Genomic DNA, 23,689 nt, shown 5'->3' with positions numbered 1-23,689 from the left:
GAGTGGAACGGATGAGGTCTTGTTTGTTCAGCATAGAATGTGCCCGCACATGAGTACGTTCGAGTTTTTCGGATAAAACACTAACAGGAATAGGGAATAGTTCGAATTCCGTTGACATGGATAGTTCGCGTGTCTCATCCATTATGACGAAACAGTCATGCGGTAAGGAGGAAAATTGGGCCACGCACTTTTTATGTGTATGTTTCGAAATGAATTCGTTTAAATATGAGTAATTGTTAAAATTGATTTTTTTTTACAAATAACAGTGGCGTAAGCAACAAAAACAGTTAGTTGCTTCAAAGTCTATAACATAACGTCACTGAACAAGTTGGTATTCGCGGTAAACACGATGACTTCGGGAGGTTTCATTAAAATCTACATGCAGGACATATCTGCCACCACGGTTTCCCCAACAGTGGCGGTTTTCAATTTACGGAAAAGTTAGAGGTTAATCAAGTCGCGTGCGGCCATTCTGTGAATTTAATACAAACTTTACCATATACAAGCACCTCCGGTAGTTTCGATGTAAATTGATCAATATATACAACAGCGGTACCAACTTCCTTCCATAGAGTGGAAATCACAATACAATGTATTGAGTATAACAGCTGTATGCACACGCCTTGCGGTTGCATATGAATACATTTGAATTTTAGGTCATTCTTCTCCCGGACGCCGTGTGCATTTTAGCTATATTGTCGCACCTGTTGTACATATTATTGTATATGTTGTGCACAACGTACCCCACCTGGTAAGATTATGGACCATAGAAATGCATACATACGTCATATTGTACGTGTAGGAGCTACAACTGGCAACGAGTACAAATACAAAGTGTTTGCGTGTGCATTTAAGTGCGACATAGTCATGACAAAAACCAAGAAATAATTCCAAAACCTCGCCAACGCAAATATTTTAGCGCTAACGTAATTAGTTATATAGTAAAATATTTGCTACAGATTCGACAGCAAACAGAGTTAAGAGCAGAAAGAGGTCTTCGTGGGCGTCTTCTCACTACAACACAAAAGGGCAAACTAAACAATATCGGCCATCACACAAAATTTCAAACTGTTTAAGCGTTTTTAGGTTCATTGGCCTTTACAATGTTGGCGTGGAACAAATTCAGCCAATCACGATCCTTCACGATTTACGGAGAAAACGCTCTCAAGAGTCCTTTGCCAAACCTCACGGAAATTCCGTCGTGTGTATATTCAACGTATCGCTGATTGACGTCCAACGTAGGTTGCGGTGCGTTAGGAATAGCACCGAGTTTTTATCAAAGGGCAAACTAAGGTATTTGCGTCAGAATTCCGTGTGCTTTAGCGTCAACTTTGCACGCCGCCGGAAGGAAATAGAAAAGGACTACGTTTGTGACCTTTTATGACGTGTTTTGTACCCGTAAAAATGTTATTTTAGTGAGAAAACATGGGAAGAAAACTATGAAAAACATTTTATCGTGGAAAGGTTTCGTTTTTATTGAACTACGCCGGCTGAAAATAATTCTTTCTGTGGTCATGTGAAATTATATATACGTCATTTTATCCATACGTACGCATAGTATAATATACATAATTCAAGCAGTCCAATCATCATCTGAATATAGCGCGGTATAATGACGCTCAGCGTAACAAAGCGTTTTCTAGTTGTGGAACGACTGTTCCCAAAGGAAACTTCTGTCATAAGTGGTCGCATTTGCGGTAACGCGACGTATACACGCGCTTGGCGATCGGTTTATGTGTGGCAAGCAGTGAAACGAAAGAGGTGGATGACTTCACGGACAATTGGTCTTTCTATGGAAGCTTCTGGAAGTCGGATCGCGTACTTTCCCCTACGCAGTCGACACTGTTGGCTTATAGTCTGTGAACTTGATGTGTTTGACAGGTAGCGCAACTGCAAGTTATTAATATTTCTGCACAGTTTTGACAGTTGATGATTTGTCTCTTGATAGTTCAAGAAGGTTTGCAAACACATTACTCCATGGCAGCCATGTCTACTCGGCACACGTAGACATGAAAAGATCAGCACGGGGACACGCCCAATAAGAAAGGACCTGCAATTTCCTCATAAAATATGTCAATCTACTTCCAACTAACGTAGGCTGCGGCGGAACCGACGATAAAATGGCCCATTTCTTCACAAAAAGCAAACGTTTAGCGGAAGCCAAAGTCTAGATTACAGAGCCACCGACGAAGATAACAAGTACGTATGTCATGACGATTATTGAGGCCTCAAGTATTACCTGGTATGTTGTGGTTACGCTCGGTAACGGGGAAAGGCACATTCGTGGAAACTTGATTTTCTCGAAAACCTTTCGACGAAAAAAAGATGGGCGTCTATCTATTGCTGATGGCAAAGATAAAACCCCAGTCCTCTGTAAGGACATGACGTAATCTAAACCAACATGATGGGGGGAAGCCAAATCGATGCCATTAAACCTTGGAAGTAAACAGGGACCTCGTGATTGCAATGTCAGGACCCAAGGTGCTGATCTGCCTTTTTTCTTTTTCTCTCGAGTTGCTGGTTGTGAACTGGCCATGGCCGGCCGAGACCGGTCAAACCACAGTGCGTCAACACAAACCAGTGACGCAATCTGTATGCATTGGGACGCATTGCTGGGCTCTTGGCTCATTTTTAATGATCCGCTTTAAAGCTTACCCGCAAGTGCCAGGGCGATGTTTTATTGATGCTTCGCTGCGGCGTACGACAGTTAGACGCAAAACGCCGCGGCCAAGATTTTACAAAAATGTATTACGTCAGTGGCTCCCTATACCCTTACGCGGCTAACCGTCGGTACCTAAACGTTTCCTGTCTTAAATCGTTTGCCGCGTTGTATATTTAGAAATGGATTTTCGTTGCGTAGGTGCACTATTGTTTAAAAACAGGATGTGTTTTGTCTTTAGCTGTTGGGGTCGTAAAAATGTAATAATAGTATTTCTATGTAGCGTCGCAACAACGGCCATAGATACCTCGCTTTTATTGAATTTTTTTAACGAAAAATATTTTACAAGCCTATACAAGATACTCGGCATTATAATTTTCTGCAGCTTTTTCCAACGAAATCTCGACAGCCGGGTTTACCTTGGTCCTGGCAGATCTGTTTAGTTTTTATTACACCGCAATACATTAAAACTAAGTTTGTCACAAAGCGTTGTATGATTTGCGGACAATGTCAAGTTGGACAACTTCAACAACAAAACGGCAATATCCATTTAGCTGGAGTTCACGAACACAACGTTGACAGCTTAATTGTGGGTTGGTTGTGACTTCGTTATTCGAACAACGCTTTTAATTGCTTGCGGAGGTTACAAGAGTGTCGGTCGATAAAAATCATTTTATCATTTCTTTAATTCATTTTACCAGCAATCGTTATTTGCTCGCTTTACGTTTAGTTAAGGAAAGCTGAAATTTGATTTTTGCCTATTACTGGGTGATAAACACACTTTCTTTCAAAAGACTTAAAATGAGCAGCAATTTCCGAACACGATGTTGTGACAACAGAGACCGCATAGAAGCTAAAATACCCAGAAAGTACCCAAATTATGGAAAAAAAACATGTGACACCACGAATATAACTGTCATTTGCTGGAGCTGGGTTTTAAACACGGGAAAGTCGGAAGTACAGTTGAGGGTCCAACAGTTTACAGGCCATTTAAGGTCTCGTAAAATAGAACTTTACAACACGAACACATGCGTGCACCGCAAACTTGCGAGGCGGGAAAATGCCACATTTGAACTCAATTGGCACGTCAAAGTCCCACCAATGCACATGTACTTCACATCTAACCACGTAAACGCGGCAGTACCGAACCGCGCACCATGCACGCACGTACAGACCCGCCTGCCTTGCGCTGGAGGGTATCAGTACCTGTTATTCCCAAGCAAATGGAGAAACAACTGGTTGAACGATCTTTTTACAGCACCCTGACCTGTGTTGTTTACCAGTGGTTATAATGGGTCGGGCGTGATTAAATACCACGCGTTCCCAACGAAACAAGGCCTGGCGGAATAAAATGGGACCCGAATCTTTTGTGTTCGCCAGGGTCGGGCTAAGGGCGCTTCGGCAGGCAGGTAAACAAGAGGTGGGAATCAAAGGCAACCAAACGAAGCGACGCCGATGACTCATTACTGATTGCCCCCCGGAGCACTTGATAAATTCCACACTTGCTATTGTCAGTTTCTCGACACCAGAGTGAGTTGGGACCCGATAAAGATGAAGAACTCGGGGTACTTGCTTTTGTTTTCTGCTTTTTTCTGGGTTGGTCCGTGCCGTTGGCCCTCTTGCGCATTTTTCGATGTACAGGCATTAATTTTCTTGAGTTTTATTGTTTGTTAAGATAGACTGAATTTTTGTTGTATGTTTTTGCGTCAAAAAAGTCGTCACCATTTCACAATTGTACTTTTTTCTTAATGCGATGTTTAGGTCTTTTTAACGGAAATTATACAAACATCAGACAAGCGCTCAGCAGTATTTGGAAACTTCAAGTAAACGTCAAGTATAGACATTCTGTCGAATATGTGTAGGCACACAACAACTCCTGATTCGCCTGAATGCTGAAAACTTTCTGATCACGTGATCGGGCCATAATATTCTTGACTTAGTGTTCCTATTAAATTTATTAGGACGCAGACATCTTATTTCCCAAAGCCTTTCCAACCTTGGACGAACCATATTTGGAATCGAATCAGCCCGCGCGTGACAAAAAAAGGCGGGAGAGTTCTCCACGACCACGTGGTCCATATCAAGGTCGGTATGTAAGGAACGCGGCACCAGTGGCGCAATTGTTTGAAATTGCCTAAGAGCGTTCAGGCGAAACGGGAACTGATCCAGAGGACGGAAGCACTGTCGGGGAATGCATGAGCAAGGCACAGGAAAACAACGTTTTGTCGTGCGAAGCGAAATTTTCAGAAATCCAAGTCGACTTGAAAATGAAACTATTTGTTTCTTTAAGTTGGAACAAAATATTGTTCGATGTCAGGGGGCTAAATTTGCGCGGTTGGGATCTTTTGAACTGTGGTAGTCGATCACAGACAACGCTTTAGCATCTACTTTGACGTGCGAACAACACACGGATACCATGGCGTTTTGTATATTCCGACATGAGTTGCAGCACCAAAGGAAAAAGCAAACACAATTTATAAGGAGTTGAAACTTAATACTTTTTGGAACTAAACAAGTTCAACCACAAAGTGAATTCTACTACGTAAGACACCAAGATAAACAAAAACAACCCCTGTAAAAAAGCACTCACAACAAAGTGTAACCTTGCACAACCATCAGAAAAACAAGCTTATTTCAGGCCGCCTTGGACATGCCTGGACATTAAATGTACCCGCTAGGCAAGTGGGCGCTGATCCGTCGACCAGTCTTAACTTCGAGGCGGCCATTAGTCACAGCGGCGACTTCAAAACTGCCGAGGCACGTCACCTGCAAGCTGGTCAAAGTGGGAACTTCAAATGGGGAGGCACTGACACACGCAATCAAATTAAAATCTTAACCATGCGCACGGCCGTCGTTGGATCGAAAAGCTGATCGCAGTCCTGTCCCGCCGGCGGGCAAATTTCAAAGGTTTCAAGGTGAATGCTGACGTATGGTCTCAAGTACAACGCGTTTTTCGCAGACTTTCACGGGCGTGGACGAGAGATAGCGGGTCCGCCGCGCCAACGAAATCCGCTTTTTGTCTACTTCGACGCGGCGGCGAAAACAAAATGGCGGCATGGGGCTAGGATTTGTTTTCCCAAAGTTGCAGCTCACGATTTTTGTGAGCTGTGTCCATTTTCACATCACAAAGAAATTTGCATCGTTTGAAAAAACAGTTCCATTTTATATTTGAAGAAACTGACGATGTCTATGCGGGCAAAACCGAATACTCAATAATTTCAACAAATGAGCCGACTCCAATCTAAAACAATTTTTTTTCCGAACAATTAAATTCCTTGCTACTATAACTTCGGTTTTCACAGTCACAAAAAACTTTCTAATATTTTCCGAAGGCGGCAAAAAAAAAATTGAGGGCAATTTCCATAAACAACTATAAGAAATACGAACACTGTTCTGCCAATAAAAGGTTAATTATCACTTTTAATTCATCTTATATCTTTTATCCAATGCAAGAAAAATAATATGCGTAACATTTCCTTTTTAATACACAATCCTAAAATACATCGACAGAATCTATTATACAGTAAACTTAACGATGTCTTAGTATGAACACCAGCAAGATGTAAACAGTTCTACGAATATTCAAGTTCATTCTGCCACCAGCAGCCAAGGATTGGACTGTGTCAGTTTTTAAGCACTGCAAACATGAACCCAATATTTCTAAAGAACAAAAGCCACAACAGCAGAAAAATGTGCTGGAAATAAATATGCATTCAAACCGAGCATTCAAAGGCTTTTAAGTTTGTTGTTAATTTTTTTTGGACAAGCTAATTTTTGAGTTTTAAAGTGTTCAATAAATATAGTGATATGTCGTCATGGAGATTCATGGGAAAGTTTTTTCCCGCCCTAAAAATCCGGCAACCGGATTTCTGTCACTTCCAGCAACCTTTCAGACCACTTGCATGTTTTTCTCAATAATAATTTAGTTGCAAATACAAAACTGCTAATTTACATGTACCGATGAGGCTACATGTAAACTGCGTAAGATAGAAATTCCTCGAATATGTTTCACGAGCCCTGCTCAGAACAAACGTCACTTCAATATACCCAGCGGCAATTAACATCAAGTTGCATGAAAAATCACACATCAAAATCGACGCAAACTTATACTCTTAACGGTGTTACACAGAGATCCACAAAACAATTACGGCCAAACAATTTTCGTTGTATTTTTATGTTGCTTTAGTTTTTATTTGTAGACTATGTAGTGTATGAAATTATATTAAAATTGTGCGATCGACATTTATATCCTTTCAAAATTTATTTATATTTTAACTAAAATTATATTTATATTTTAAGTATGAGGTGGCTTACTGTTAAGCATTATCGAGCAAAGTCAGGCTCATACCGCAGGTATTTTATTACACAAACCCAGTAACAAAAGCTTTCATAGCTTCCCAACGACACCAAATCTGCATTTACAAACACAGAAAAAACTGATAAATATTTCTGTTACACTTAAAAAAAGCCCGACTAAAGTTTTTTTCGCACGAGAACAAAACAACTCTGAAACCGCTTCGACGAGCCACTGACGCACTGACATAAGGTGCAGCACGGTTTCCAGCGCAGACCTTCACGGAATTTAACCTTGCACGCTCATCAGTATTTGTTTGTGGAATATGACAACAACCTTACCTCACATTGCGATCACGAGTATTCGTGTAGCGGGTCCTCTTCGACGAAGCAGGCGCCTCTAACCGGAAAATCGCGAAACGATTGGGCGAATAACTTGTTGCATGCGCCGCAAATTACGTAATATTCTGTGAAACGTCTTGGCGAAGACCTCGTGGGATTTGCATTCACAATACCGCCGTTGCCGCCTCTTTTTAACAGATTTTCGCGCGTTTTTCGTCGTTTTAAGTATAAGGCGGTCATGTGAGTCATCGCAGCCTTCTGATTGGCTGAAATAAAACCTGATACGTGTTGGACAAATGGAGGCTTTTACTTATTATTTATGAAGACTTTTTACTGCAATGAATGTGGTTTTGTGAGAAAGACTTGTAGACATTAAAAGCACGAGTATGGACAGGTCGGTTTGCATTATAGAGTCTTTGCTTCAAAAATATCTTCAAGTAAAAGGAAAATAACGAACATCGCGGTTTTGCTTTGAAAACAAGGAAATCGCAAACATTACACCAAAACACACGCAAAGTCACAAGCGATATGCGGCGCGAAGCAAAAATTGGTTACAGACAGATTTGATAGACGAATAAGACCGATTAAAACAACCACCACTGTGGTAAATACGCAGGAGGAGTTGGAATTCGTTCAGGATTTGCGTAACGAGGAAAGGGAAACCGCCAATCTTTTCCTGGATACGCGGTGATATTTCGGACGAATATATCACCCAGCGTCCCTACGTTCCCGGAAGTTAAAAGCCACGTACCTACATTTGCCCGCCGTTTTCAGCCAGTCACGACGGATTTGCGGTAAAACGTGAGTCGCTGGTTTGGAATACGAATTCGCTTGTGACACTGTTGCTTCTATTAAGGTATAGAATATGTAAATTCATTTTCCTGTGCTGTTAGGGTCGAATATCCGCAACCCGTCAATGGACTCAACATGCAAAGCGGGATCACGGTAAAAAAATCAGTCAAAACTGGTGTTGTGTAAAGCTTGAGCAAAAACGTGTAGGTAACTTCGGTTACATAAAAAATTTGGAAATTTTTTCTCAGATTATTAATTTTTACGCCTCCAAATGTGTACCAAACATGATGAATATCTTCATTATGATGATAATCTCCATCAAGCACTAATATCACACAAATCTCGCAATGAACAAAGTAATCGCCGAAGACTTAATTCAAGCTATTCAAATGTCACGGTCGAGCGGTTTGTTGGCTTACACTGCCACCACCCGTTAACGTCAGGAATTCGCAAATCTACAGTACGCCCCTTTGACTCATCCTGCAGGAACGCGAAAAAACAAGTCTAACCGGCGAAAAAGAAGCCATTTGGCGACGGCCGGACGCTAAGAAGAAGCCAAGCAGCTGCCGGGCTCGGCGGGAAAATTAAAAATTCAAAGCTTTGTCGGGCGTGAGTAAGAAACAGATGGAAAGACATCACCGGATTTTAGGGTAGCTTATGTTACCACTTCTGAAGACGAGTTCACAGTGCCTCAGTCGGGGGTGCGCCGCGGAGTCCATTTTGTTCTCTAGGCGACTGTAGGGTACCCAGAGCACCGCAGACCAAACTGCTGTAACCAGGGCGATTATCCTTGTGTTAAAGCGGGTGTGAATGTGTTTGGTAATGGATTGCAAAAGGAACAAACAACTTTGGAATCAATGATAATATCCATGTAATTGAACTGCTCGCTGAGTTTTAACGCAATGTTGAAACTTGCACAATGTCGATATTAACGATAAGCAAAGCTTGAAGAAAAAAATCAACGCAACATCTGCACGTATGCGTAACCATCATCCTCGATTATGTGAAGTACATGTGCGTAAAGGTTACTACGTGTGTAGGTAAAGCGACACATAAAGTTGTTGTGCGATGTATTGGGAACGGCCAAAGAAGTGGGGAAATGTAAGGGCGTATTTAACGTATCATAATCCACACATACACAACAAAACAGTGTGAAGTCGTATGAATGCACCCAATATCCTCCAAACTTCAGAACGTACCAAACTGTTTCGTCACAAGCCCACACTATTTCCCGCAACAAAATATAAGATTTTGTTTCTTGGGTTTATACTTGGAACTACTCAGCGTTGTAAACATATTTACTTCGTTTCGCAATTTCCCCCAACCCCTTACCCGTGGAATATGCAAGCAAGCAACAAAAACACATAAATTTTCTCAGAAACAGGGATATATGGCTTCCTCAGTTTAAATCTGATCCCTGGAAAAACAAGCGAGCGGAAGGGAACAGCTACCCGACACCGGAAGTGACGACACAATTGACAGGCACGTAACGTTACGACTGACGTAGGCAGTCTTAATCAATCTGGAAATATTTGGGCTTTCCGAAGTGGAAAACTGCGTTGGTTGGAGTCTGTGATAGAGGAAGTTACGCAAGAATAATGTGCTAACTGGCACGGGATACGGGGTGTATTCTTTGCCTTCGTAGGCTAAATCTTTGCTGAGATGACGGTAAATAATAAGCAAAACATTAAATAAGTATACTGTTATCCAGTACCGTTTTTTTAAAAGAAGCCTGTAAAAGAGATATCCAAACATTTAGGCGCTTTAATATCAAGGAACTCCATTTCATTACTCCCACAAATAATTTTTCCTGGTCCAGTTTGCGTCTGTCATTTGCAAAAACCTTAATGAATATAATACAACGTATTATGCATTTATAACGCGATATCATAGAACAGTAATTATGGTCAAGACAATTCCTCCAATCAACACAAAGGCCTTTTGGCAGCATCAAGTCAAGAGATTATAGTTTACTCACTCACATGACCTTTACTTTTATTGTGGAGAAAATGTATGCCTGGTATTTTGTTAATTTTACGCCTCGGCCTAACCCGTGTGCAGCAAATCACCGAGCATAGATGATGACCCGGTTGCTCACAGTTCAAACATAGATACCGCGCTGCGGGTGGGGATTATAGCCACCAAATGAGTTTCCCAAACTTTGTAAAATATTAATCAGCGCCCTTTGCTTCGCCGGGAAGAGACGCGGAAGCGTGTCAGACATTAGTGTGATCAAATAACATCTTTCATCCTGACAAAACAAGTCGTCCTACGGGAGATGGAAGGTCTCGTTCCGGCGTGGGGCGTATAAGATGTGGAAGTTCCGTGTTCGCAAATACGTTCACTATACGTTCGGTCGCCCATCCGCCTGCACGGTCCTGACGCGCTTCCTTATGTTATAATGACGCGTATATACTTGCGTGCAGCGCTCTTTGATGTTGTGTTTAAACACAGAGTGTATTTATGTTCGAATAAAATCATAGTCACGCGATTTCTTGAACTAATCGAAAGTGTCTGTACTAAATTGCGCACATAACACACGTATGTGTGTGAGTTTGTTCTGAAAACGAAATACTCCATTCTGGCGCGTTTTTTCGAAAAAACAGTGTTATGAAGTCAAATAGATGAGTGGGACAAATCCCGAAATAAATACAAATAGCTATAAGTTGAAAGTAACAAAAAAATCTTACTAATAACAGCAACAACCCAATGAATAAATAACATGCAGATGACGTTACCCAAATTCACAGCAAACAGGACAACTTGCATGAATTCTTTGCGGGAATATGTCATTGTATAACTCATCGCTTGGCTTCTTACAAACCAGTTTAACTAGTGGAAGTTGTTGACGGCCGATCCCTGTTAAACTTTGATCCGGAGCGACAACGTTGTGACTCATAATGCACTCGGTACCCAGTGGGGCATCTCTTTATACTGAGAAAGTTTGTTTCGTACCAACGTGACTAACCACCGTCGGGCAGTTTTGACAAACAATATTTGATGTCCACCGTGGAACGTATGTTGGTTGTCATACTGGACTTGCGACTTTAAGCTCGGGTCGAACAGCATTATCGATATCACAAACACACTTATGAACTCTTGTTTTGTAACATTAGCGATAAAACTGTTTTTTGTAATACTCGCGAAAAAAAATTTTGAAACGAATTTGGTCAATATACATAATTTTGCTTGATAATCATGCAAGTTCGATATCGTTAAACACAGCGAAAAAAACAACGATTTTTGTTTCCTCTTTCCTTAAGCGCTGACATGCGCCTTCGGCACTTTGTATTCTTCCAGGCAGCAGCAGGTGCGACAAAGACACGCAAATAAGGGGAAACCCTGGGTAATTGCATGCCTGGCTAAAAATTTGGGAGTTTCCACTGGGTTGCGCCCGATGGATGAATAATTTACATGCAAAAGCGCGATTGGATACGACTTAACTGAAAAGCGAAAAAGTACATTTGGTGATTCAGCGCGGGAAATTCCGACGACTGGTGAGGCACAATTACGTTCATTGCTCCCTGGGGCAGCGAGAATATAACGTACTTGGGCATTACATTGTAATTTAATGTGAAAACGTTCCCAGCGGGCAGACGTGAAATGACACAACATGTATGATCAAGACGCGAATTTTCTTTGTATAGGGAAGACTTGATGACGACTTGTTTCGAAAATGGGTTTTTTTTAGTGGGAGGCCGTGAAATATCTCATAACAAATGTACTCCCAAGAATACACAAATTTATGACAAATTCCTTGAAAACATTTGCCACGTTAAATTATCCATACAATGAAATAAATTCCTGAGAAGAAAGTGTATTAATACAAGTTTATAGTTCAATTACTTCGTCGCGAGAAGTGGCTAACAGTGCCATGGGCTTTTAAGAATGGCAAAGTTTGTTTTGTTTGGCTGTGAAGTTTGACCTTGGCCTGAATACACAGGTGTGTACTGGGAAGGGTGGGTCTAAATATAACTGCTCAACAATTGAGAAACGCGTGAAACCGTGACGAGGACTTAGGACGCCGGATGCCAGTTTTACACGTTAAAACGCTTGGGTTGCTGTGAAGTGAACCGCGATTTAGTTGATGGCAAAGGATTCCGGAATCTGTGTATTGTGTTTTTCCGGTTTCTTTAACCCAGAGGAGAAATGTTTAAAGGGGCAACGAGTCACAAGACAAACGCAGTTGAACATACTTCCTTTGGGGGAAATTGAGATGCGGAATTGAAGAAAACGTGATTGCCCCGCATTTGGATAACCTCCTCCTCGTGTCCCAAATAGGCGCGACTCTTATTGTGTTACTCAATTTCTTAGCCAAATTCGAAGCAGCTTTAGGCCTGTGGTGTACCAAAACAACAAGCGAAAGTTGTTAAATTCCCAACTACGGAAGTCAGCCCCAAACTTGTCAGAGTCGCGGAGAATAATGAGCTCACTGTCCAAAGAATGATAAAACCAATACACGCTGACACCAACAAACTCGCTCGTAAGAACACAAAAGTTCAAGTAGAACTTCGAGAATTTTCTAAAACGAAAACACGTCAGCCCCTGCGGTCCGTGACACAGGTGCTTCGATGGGCAATTTCGGTTGTTTTTCAGTGACAGGCGTCCACCGCGTTACCTTGCGCAAGCAAATTCGTTGTCAAAACACATCGTCAACCACACGAGCGATCGCGCCACATCGGTGTATGACGTCATGCGGGTCGATCGGGAAGCCAACTTCGAGTATGTCGTGAAAACCTTTCGATTGACGAGTGATTGTTTAACAAAGCGGGGACATTATTGCGCCACGTTTGGCAAACGTATGAAAAAAACAACCCTCTGACGTCACCACGCGACCACCATGCAGCCACAAGTAAATAGTTTTTACAAATCTCGTAAATTTCGAAACGTTTGGGGCGTTTATTATCCGCATTAATCATCGAAAGAATCGTTAAGTTACGATCGAAGTGTTGCAATAGGGAGATTTGACGAGTCATAGTTTTATATTCAACCTCCGTAGTTTGAACCGCCTGGGGGCATCAGTGATGACTTTTAGAAAAAAAAACGTTTAATTTTGCAGCCGCCATCCTTGGACAGGATGAGGCAAAAGTAGGTTCTTGTAAATTAACAGCCACGCTCTGATTTAAAAATCGGCACCTACAACAAAATGGCGACCCGGAAAAAACAGTTTAGTTTACGTCCGCTGGTCAAACGATGTAACTTTAAGTTTAAACCGATGTACGGAACAGTAAAAACTTTAAAGGACATTTTTCCAGCTGAAAAAACACTAAGATACACAAAAGACACTCACAATAAGCATATGTAACAACCTTCGAAAAAATCGTGCCATTACGATGTAAAAAAATATACCAACAGCAACCTGTAGTGTAACGAACAAAGTATGCTAGCTGTTTTAAGTCAGTGGTCAAATTTGTCCAGTTACGTCAAAAATGTTCAATACCCCAGCAGGGCTTCCCAAACTGTGGGTCGCAATCCCGCTGAGTTTTTCAGTCCTTTCATTAATATTGCTGACCTAAAAATCACATAACTGTCAACATTTTATCTAATAAAGGATGCCGCGATCGAAAAGAATTTGGAAATCCTGAGCTGAAGGGTCAATGACTAGTCCGCAAATTCACAAGTTCGGAACACAAGTTCAACGGTTGAAAACAGTCATTGGGGGAGGGGGGCGTTGTTTGGCGTGTCTGGCGCCACACGCTGGAAAAGTGGAACGAAAACAAGTGGAAACCGAATGGAGCTCAAACAGGCGGCCTGTCACACGATTCCCGCCTAACATCTGTCTGTAAAGTGTAACCACCGACATGAATCACCATAAGGAGACGGAAGAGATCCACGATCGGAGAGGGGTGAAGGAGAGCGAGCGAATGTCCCGGTAAATTTTCCGTTACTTGTTTGTGTGTGATTCACCCAGCGGCCGCGCCTCAATATGCCGCACAGTTGGTTCAGTGTCAAAGCACTTGGCAAACAAAGTCAATATGAACAAAGTTAATTGTGTCGCCGATTCGGGTTAACTCGTTGGGCACGGAAATGCTTTTAGGATTGGACACGGGTCATATGTACGTACGCTAAGGTGTTTCGTGGATGCTACATGCAAATATTAGGTTCGGTAACTGCGGAAAACTTATTTCCTCACACTTTAACAAACAACCAATTTCCATTTTTTACGAACTCAAGTAGAAATTAACACGATATAAGTGTTGTGCGTATTATTGTAAGCACATCAGACAGCTATGAGCAAAAAAAAACTTGGTTAGTTGTATGTCTGCGGTGCTGAAAACATGGTCCTGCTCAATTTTTATGCAAAATTGTTACAGCTGTGATATTGTAGATTGGAAATACGTTCGAAGAAAAACAATTTAAACATGACGTCGTGTCGTGAGTTCTATTGAAACCACAATAAATCCGCGTGTATAATGGAGCACAAAGTCCTTTTGAAACACCAACGTGTGTGTTCTTGGCAGTAAATGACTCATACAACGATTCAATCGTCTGGAGCAGCCTTCCCATAAATAAAAAAAGCTTTGGCCAAACAAGAACATCATTCATTTTTATAGTGTTTGGAGCCTATCCTTTCTTACACTGGATTACTTACTCAACTCAAAGGGATTCCATTTTGCAATCAAACTAACGCTATGTTACTTTAACGCAAGAAAATATTCGTTAAACCTCGGGACCTCACAGACGTGTATCGTTGGTTCTTGTAGATAACAGCTATGCACAAATAACCAAAAAACAAATCAAGATTAATTTGTATTTTTTGAATAAAATCAAACGTAGATTATAGGCCAAACTTCGCAAAGTGTAGACAAAGACGACACGAATAATTTCGTTTAAATACTGTATTTCAACACGATATGATCGAGCTCAGTCTTAGCTACGATCGAACTTCGGCGCATTCCGCACACAACTTGTTAGTTTCTAGCTAGACAAAGTTGCATAATATTACCGCCCTTTTCACACTGGTCAAAACATTTCACGTGCTTAGCTTTCACCGAACATTGAAAACCAGTTCGTAAACGTATTGACTCTGATAATTTCCAGTTAGAATGCACCACATGTTTGACACCAACAAGGAAAATAGGACTCCAAAACAAGCAACATAGCGACCACTGTTGTACGCCTAGGACGAGCCAACAAAATGGCGAAATTTTGAGGGCTTTTGGCGCCCAATTGGGGAAGCAAACAAGAATAAGTAAATAATCAGCCAGACGCTATGGCGAAAACTTGCCGGAAACCGTTAAAACTCGTTGAAAAGTTTCTTAATGTGGAAAAATAAACAGTTGGGCACACAAACGCTTCTAAAGTGGGGAATGTAAACTTACATACGATTGCTTGAGACTCAAAATATGTTGGAACTTCCGTAAGAAATGTTCAACAAAAATTTATAATGGAACGCAGCATGCGGATTTGCGCCTGGCGAATAATACGTGTATGTGAAATTCCGAGAAATAAAACGAAAATTTTCCGTTAAGTACCTCAAATCCTTCCAAAGAGATGTTACTTTTGTTGTGTTGCATTTCTGTTTATTTTGTCACAAAGTGTGCGTTTAAAGTCGCACGGCTATTGCCCTTGGTTTGCATTTTAGCAAGATGCATGCGTTATGTTAATATAAAAAGTAATTTCCGAAAACAGAAGCATAGAAAATCAATTAAACCGTTAGCGCTGGATAGTTGGTAGACTACTCCGAGGTGAACGCTACACAACTAATGCTACCTTGCTCTGCATCGCCAACATGCGGACAATAATTTTAACAATTCTAACCACTAGAATATTTTTAATCTTTCAACACGCATCACTTTTGAAGTTCTGACATTTACCTCAAAAGGGTTTAAAATTGCAAGCCTACCTGGTCTGGGATTCCTTGGGTTGCAAGCCATATCATCAGCAAGCATCAAAATAATTTGACTGTAAGAAAAAAACAAATCTTTAGTTGCTGCAAGGCTATTCCATCAATCATTACAGTCAAATTTTCAATTAAAACTTTGCAGCATATTTACTTTCTACAAAAAAAAAAAAAAAACAGATGGTAATTACATATGTGATAAGTAAATTGTTTGTGATGATGTTTTTTAAAGATTTCTGATCATGTTACTGTGGATATCAAACTCTACCTGTCTGGAATCCCCAGTCTTTTAACACTCCTGTAAACGGATAAGGCATTGGCAACATGACGATAGTTAAACCAGAATCTTGATGTGCAAACCTAAGAGCAAACAAATGCTGCTTTAAAAGTAATAAAGCCATGCAATGATAGGAATGGGTATAACAATAATATTTTCAAATACTTTTATCGGGATATCACTGTTGCACAACAATCATGTGACATGAAATATACAATGTAACCACAATTTCTTACCAATACTGCCCAGTTGTTTGTGTGTGAACTTTTTGCAAAATGCTTGTTGACCTAAACCACAATAAGTCGTAACAACAAAATTGACAAATTGAATAAACGTTTTCTGAACACCAACTCATAGCAGTTTCTAATCAATTTGTGCCTCAATAAAATTGTGTTTTGAAATATTTCAACATTATAAATTACAAAATACACAAAACAAAATGTACCGCTTCTGTTGCTTCGTTACTCATAACTTGTAAGAAATAACATGATAAGATCACAAGAAACATCCATATCCTGTTAACAATCCTCATGTTTGTGACAGTGATAAATCACAGTGGTTTCTGTACCTAGATTACTTTGTACCGTATTTACTTGAAAATAGGATAAATAAAGAACTAATAAATTATTTAATGCAAAAATGTTGTTGATCTCTTGCCATCAGTTAAACCGATTTACTGCTGATAGTCTAATTTTACAGCAAAAACTGTTAAAGTTACAAAATACACTCAATTTTCCTTTCATAACATGGTTTTCTTAGAAAATACTGACCGTTTATGTAACAAATACATACATACACAACTCAATTTTAAATCACAAGCAACAACACATTATCACTCCAATTTCAACACACAGGGTAAATGTAACATTTATTACACAACTACAACATCAAAGTGCACCTCATTTGCAAGAAAAAAAACATGTGGCATGGAAAAGTGTTCCATTACGAATACAAAAGAAACGTCTGTTAAAACTGCACCATATGCATCAAAGCACCGGCATAACGCAGCTGCAGCAACAGGACCATACGAAATTTGAGCTAAACTAGTGAAGCGTGCAATTCTAAGGTCGTTTTTTTGATTACGAGACAAAATCAGGTGATATTATATATTAAAGTTAAACCTTAAAACATGAATATGAGCCAAAAAATTGCAATAAGATTAAAAAAACTTATCTCTTGCAAAAGCGGAACATTTTTTACCATTTTTTAACTGCATTAGATATTACCTGAGCATCAGTTCACGATTTTTCTGTGTTATGGTTTTTGCTGGATTGAAAACTGAACAGCATCAACATAATGTTATATTTTGCTTTCTTCGCTCACGCGGTGAAAAAATATTCGTTGGTGATGATCACAATGATATATGTTCGGCAGTACATTGGCCGGCGGTGTCAAGTTTTCGGTTTCTTCTGTGATTTAAACCAGACCAAACGCCAAGTGCGGAGTTGAACAAACTTCGCAGAAGTGTCTGATGTGTTGAGTTTTTGCGTGTAGTTTACCTTCGTACTGCATTTTGCAGCAAATGAAAATGCAATACTACTCTCTACAGGTTTTGAAAAATAATAGTGTTTTTACTTGATTTAATGGGGCGTGCAAAAAAGGCAACAGCAAAAACTGCGATCAAACGCAACGCTGATGACAGCAATGACACCACCAGCAGCTCCACTGAAACGGTGAAGGTGAAAAAAGAGGATGATGTGGACACAGCTAGTTTGGATAAGCAAGAAAAGGTTGTCACATTCACTGGTGCAGTGCCTATTGATGACCAATGTCCAGTTGATGCAAAACAATATCATGTCGTAGTAGATGGTGATACAGTTTACAATGTAATGCTGAATCAAACCAATATTGGTGCCAACAACAACAAGTATTATATATTGCAAGTTATTAAACACAACAAGCTCCCTGAGTATCATGCATGGTTTAGATGGGGAAGAGTGGGAAAAGTTGCAGGAACAACATTTCAAGCAGGCAGTGAGATTTCAGCTGTAAATATGTTTCAAAAAAAGTTTAAGGAAAAGACTGGAAACATGTGGCACATGAGGTCCAATTTCTCCAAACGAAAGGGCAAGTATGATATGGTTGAGATTGATTATGGAGATGATGAGCCAAAGGAAGAAACAGACGCCCCTCCAAAAAAACCAAAAGTGGAGGTGCCATCTTTGTTGGATAAGCGAGTTCAGGATGTGATAAGTTTGATTTTTAATCCTCAAGAATGGGAGGAATCTGTAAAAGAAATGAAGTTTGATGTGAAAAAGGCACCTTTAGGAAAGTTGACAAACCAGCAGATCACAGCTGGCTATGATTCATTGAAAAAAATTGAAAATTGCATTCTGAAAAAGGAGTTTGGTGCGGAGCTCACAGATGCTTGCAGTGAATTTTACACGAAAATTCCCCATGATTTTGGCATGAAACGTCCACCATTAATTAAAACTCCTCAGGAATTAAAAGAGAAATTACAGCTCATTGAGGCACTGGGTGATCTACAAATTGCAATCAACATTCTGGACGAAAAGCATGAAGATGACGATGATAAGAATGCTCTTGACAGATATTATGAATCTCTTGGGTGCGAGTTAATTCCTTTGCAGAAAAATCACAGTGAGTTCAAGGCAATGGCAAAGTATGTTAAAAACACTCATGCTGAAACACATCGCCAATATGCTTTGGACATAGAAGAAATTTTCCAAGTGGTTAGAGAAAAAGATAACCAGCAGTTCAAACAAGAAATAGGAACCAGAATGCTACTGTGGCATGGCTCAAGATTGACCAACTGGTGTGGAATTCTGAAACAAGGATTACGTATAGCACCCCCAGAAGCACCAGTTACTGGTTATATGTTTGGGAAGGGTGTTTATTTTGCTGACATGGTCTCAAAGTCTGCAAATTACTGCTTCACCAGTTCAAGGCAGCCAATCGGATTTTTGCTTGTCTGTGAAGTTGCATTGGGAAACATGAATGAGAAGTTTGGTGCAGATTATCATGCTAACCAACTGCCTGCTGGCAAACACAGCACAAAAGGTGTTGGCAGAACTGCACCAAACCCAAAACAAGCTGTTACCCTCCCTGATGGATCTGTCATACCATCTGGCAAACCTAAAAATACGGAAACAAAAAATGCATGTTTGTGGTACAACGAGTATATTGTATATGACACAGCACAGATTAAACCACGATTTCTAGTAAAAACACGATTTAAATACTAACTCGAGATGATCTATATCAGTTACCTTGATCAACCAGAATGGAAAATCATTGTTTTGCAAAGTTTATGGCATTTTTGTTTTAACTCAATTAGTCTGTTTGAAATTTTTACTGTACAAATTCAACGTACTGATTATGTATGTTCCAGCACTTGTGAATTTTATGTTTGTTTCACACTTTGTAGCAATTATTTGTCTTTTTATGCATACTTTATTTAAAAATCACTCACCATCTTATTATAATGATGTTTCATTTTATCTTTTAATCAAAAACATGAACTGTTGTTCCCCAATATTGCATGGACAAATTGTGATTGGGTACTGACATGCATTGCAATATTAGAAAAAGAATTAGCCAATTTGCGGTCGCGGAAATAATTGCCTTTTGTGGGTTCAATGCAGCTTCTCACCTATTGATCGCATGAAACTTTCGCTTATGAAGTGGGGACACAGAACAAAAAGTTTGTGAAGCCCTGGCCTAGAAGGTGGAATAGTTAATCAGGAGAGTAAGCATAAACAGGATAGTGGAACGATTAGTGGTTTCCAGTAGAACTTTTTTTTTGCTATGCAGGTTTAAATGCGACTAAGTACGACCAACGGAATGCTATTTTGACAGCGCGTGACGGTACCACCACGTCAAAATATTCAATGGATTCGGATCGTATTGGCGCCTTTAAAAAGTTAGCAATAGTTAAATGTCGCAATTAGGACCAAATATAAACGTAATACGAACATAGTAAATATCATGTGCATATTTCTGGAATTAATAACGACAATAGGTCTGTGCTTGTACAAGAGCGTCGAAGTAAGTCGAGAAGCGTTGTTGGTCGTCTGTGGAAACGGCTGCGCTTTGTTCTCGTGCGGCTGAGATAAATTTTCCCACTGTTGCTTGAGTCGATCACAAGAAGCAGTACGGTCATAGTCATCTGTCTTATTGCATTCGCAGTAATTCTTTCGCTATTGTCAAGGGAAGCTAACGTCTTTGCAACGATCACACACAGTGCATAATAAACATTCATCAGGATGGGTAGAACGAAGAAAACGCGTGCAAAAAAGCAACCGGCAGCGCCGAGGCAAACAGCATCCAGTAAAAGAAAAACTGAAAGTTCTAAGATAACGGAAACCCCAATAAAAAAGGAAAAATTAGAGGAAACTCCAAGTACTTCAGCCACATCAGAAAAGGTGGTGAAATTCACTGGTACCATTCCGATTGATGAACAATGCCCAGTAGATAAAACGCAGTACAGAGTTTTGATAGAAGATGACATGGCATACGATGTAATGCTAAACCAAACCAACATAGGAGAAAATAACAACAAGTACTACATCATGCAAATTCTCAAACACAATACAAAACAGGAGTTTTACATTTGGTGTAGATGGGGCAGAGTTGGAAAGGTTGCTGGAACCTCGTCAAAAAGCGGAACTCGCAATGAAGTCATGAAAATTTTCAAAAAAAAATACCATGAGAAAACCGGAAATGATTGGCTGCTCTTTGGAGTGTTTAAAATTGATTTCCGCAAGGAAAAGGGCAAATATGACCTTGTGAAGATTGACTATGGAAGTAAAGAGGATAAGGAAAAGGGTAGCCAATCACAGGTAGAAGTGCCTTCGAAGCTTGACAAAAGAGTTCAAGATGTGATTAGCCTTATTTTTGACACACAGGAATGGGAAGCTTCAGTCAAAGAAATGAAATATGATGTGAAAAAATCTCCATTAGGGAAGCTGACTAAACAGCAAATTACTGCAGGATATGAAGCACTGAAAAATCTTGAAACTGCAATTCAAAAGAAAAACTCAAAAACAAAAATTACTGAGATATGTAATGAGTTTTACACTAAAATTCCACATGATTTTGGGATGAAGCGACCCCCACTTATCCAAACACCAGAAGAGATCAAAGAAAAGCTGGAGCTCATGGAAGCACTAAATGACCTACAAATAGCCATCAATGTGATTCATGAAGAAACAGATGACAAGACCAACAAGCTTGACAGATACTACAAGTCACTTCAATGCGACCTAGTACCTATGGAAAAAAGTGATGGCAATTACAAGGAAATTTTAAAATACATCAAAAATACCCATGCAAAAACACACCAGCAATACAGCTTAGAGGTTGAGGAAATCTTCCAAGTCAGAAAGGAAAGTAATGACGAACAATTTAAAAAGGAAATTGGCACAAGAATGCTCTTATGGCATGGTTCCAGACTTACTAACTGGTGTGGCATTTTGAAGCAGGGTTTAAGAATAGCACCCCCAGAAGCACCGGTATGTGGTTACATGTTTGGTAAAGGTGTTTACTTTGCAGACATGGTGTCAAAGTCAGCAAATTATTGCTTCACCAGTGAACGACAGCCAATTGGGTTTCTTCTTCTGTGTGAGGTTGCACTTGGAAGTATGAATGAAAAAGTGGAAGGAGATTGGTTAGCTGATCAACTCCCTGCTGGAAAACACAGTACAAAAGGTGTTGGTCGTACAACTCCTAATCCAAAACAGGCAGTTACCCTTCCTGATGGTACTGTTGTCCCTTCAGGAAAACCGAAGGCAGATTTGAAAGGCAAGGATTTGCTTTACAATGAATACATTGTGTATAACACAAACCAAATTAGACCTCAGTATTTGATAAAAATACGCTTCAAGTACTGAATATAGTTTGTTTTATTTTGAAAAAAAATTGAGTTTCATTTTTATAAATCTCACTGTTTTTCGCCTTTCATCCATTATCATCATGCTTTTTTAAAAAAAATGTGTTTATCTGTATCTACTATTGTTACCTTACACACAGTCAAGTGTTGTTTTCCATTGTTTAATTGTAATAAAATTATGCTGGAAAGTCATTTTGAAAAAAGGCCATCGCAACAAAACACCATGTAATTCAATGAACTTGGGCATATGCAATATTTCATTCCAGCAGTTATCAATTTTACAAAAATGTTATTCATAACACAACCTACTTCGGTTGAACCAATGAAACACATGGGAAACAGAAACCCTATGTAAGGCTATGCACATTTACCAGAACATTCCCATTGAATTTTGGTAAAATGTACAACACTATAGCAAAGGTTAATTTCTGAATAGATTATACAGTGCTGTCTATTAATGAATCTCTCAATTTGCTCTGTACATGTGCCGAAGTGTGATCACCAAGTTGAAGCACACTTTCCACCACTGACAATTCCGTGCTGGTTGTGTCCAATCCACAAAAAGCGCACCAGTCATTTACCACCATCCCCGCACCAATCACATCACTGCCACGATTAATAGTCCCTCCAACTAGCGGAATTTGCAAAAGGGAGGACAACTCGTCCTGGTCTTCAACAGTTGTTTTGGGATGAACTAATCCTCCTTGGTTATTAAAACAGCAGTAACTTCCCACTAAAACCTGATCAGTGACGGTTTGGCGAAAAACTTCCACTTTAAGAACATCGGCTAAAATTTCTTCAGTTTCACGGTCGAGATCGGGGTGGACAAGCGCCACATAATCATTGCACGCCACCACGTTGCCCAGGGCAGAGAGTCTTTCCTCGACACGCTGCAATTTTACAGAATCGGGCAAAGCGTTGCGAATGTGCTGTAACTCTTGGTCCGTTGTTGAGCTCGGGACAATTAAACCGTGCTTGTTTCCGACGCACATTCTCCCAATTATGCGGCAACCAGCAATTGAAGCGTGGACAACAGGTATGACGTCGTTGAGTTCAGATTCAAAGACGCTGTAAAAGTTTTCTGACCCGCCGATGGCCACAAGGCAGTATGCGTTGGTGAGCTTGGAAAACACCCCAACTTCATTGTTGTTTTCAAATTGAACACGAACAGCCATAGTGCGAAACGACCGTTTTACAGTTTGTTTTTTAATAAGCGAAACAAATTTGCTACAAACAAGTTAAATTGCACATGAAAAGTTTTCAAATAAAACAGGTTCTAGCTGGCAATTGTCAGTGCTGCCTGCTTAACAAACGCTAACCTATTCTAATTTTTCAAACGCTAACCTATTCTAGTTTTATTCCTACCTTTTCTCAATATTTCTTGGTTGCACAACAACGCGCAACTGCAACGTGATAAAATTTGCACAATGGTTCACGCAAAAAAATTCATGTTGTCAGAAATTTGTAAATATGATTTCTGTACCTAAAAATTAAAACAGCAAAAACTAAAATTTTTCGTCAGTAATTAAACACAAGAAAAAAACAGGAAAAGAACTGGTGAGTTTTAATATATTTTTTTGAATTAGATCCAACTGATTCTTTTATACTGCGAAAAGTTTAGCATATTATATG

At 40.0% G+C, this 23,689-nt stretch overlaps 3 protein-coding genes and 1 pseudogene across 3 annotated transcripts in view; 2 read left to right on the top strand and 2 right to left on the bottom strand.

Moving 5' to 3' along the window:
* Positions 1–16,795, bottom strand: part of LOC145913058 (GPI-anchor transamidase-like) — a 35,881-nt gene extending 19,086 nt beyond the window's left edge. The window contains exons 1-4 of the mRNA XM_083000578.1: positions 16,652–16,795; positions 16,443–16,493; positions 16,198–16,289; positions 15,933–15,991 (exon numbers count right to left, since the gene is read on the bottom strand). Coding sequence (XP_082856704.1) covers positions 15,933–15,991; positions 16,198–16,289; positions 16,443–16,493; positions 16,652–16,738 — 289 coding nt within the window. The 5' untranslated portion in view covers positions 16,739–16,795. The remainder of the gene's footprint in view (positions 1–15,932; positions 15,992–16,197; positions 16,290–16,442; positions 16,494–16,651) is intronic.
* Positions 16,796–17,761: 966 nt separating this feature from the next.
* On the top strand, positions 17,762–19,694 carry LOC145913734 (poly [ADP-ribose] polymerase 2-like). Its single transcript, XM_083001481.1, has one exon. The coding sequence runs from the start codon at positions 17,790–17,792 to the stop codon at positions 19,410–19,412; it is 1,623 nt and encodes a 540-aa protein (XP_082857607.1). The 5' UTR covers positions 17,762–17,789; the 3' UTR covers positions 19,413–19,694.
* Positions 19,695–20,308: 614 nt separating this feature from the next.
* LOC145913088 (poly [ADP-ribose] polymerase 2 pseudogene) lies at positions 20,309–22,061 on the top strand (annotated as a pseudogene).
* Positions 22,062–22,479: 418 nt separating this feature from the next.
* On the bottom strand, positions 22,480–23,280 carry LOC145913089 (eukaryotic translation initiation factor 6-like). Its single transcript, XM_083000621.1, has one exon. It carries the CDS (start codon positions 23,230–23,232, stop codon positions 22,495–22,497), a length of 738 nt encoding a protein of 245 aa, XP_082856747.1. The 5' UTR covers positions 23,233–23,280; the 3' UTR covers positions 22,480–22,494.
* Between the last annotated feature and the right edge of the window lie 409 nt (positions 23,281–23,689).

Source organism: Ascidia mentula, chromosome 9 (assembly GCF_947561715.1).
Source record: "Ascidia mentula chromosome 9, kaAscMent1.1, whole genome shotgun sequence".
NCBI classification, from domain to species: Eukaryota; Metazoa; Chordata; class Ascidiacea; order Phlebobranchia; family Ascidiidae; genus Ascidia; species Ascidia mentula.
Note: the sequence above shows the minus strand (reverse complement) of the source record. Positions and strands in the feature narration are given on the sequence as shown.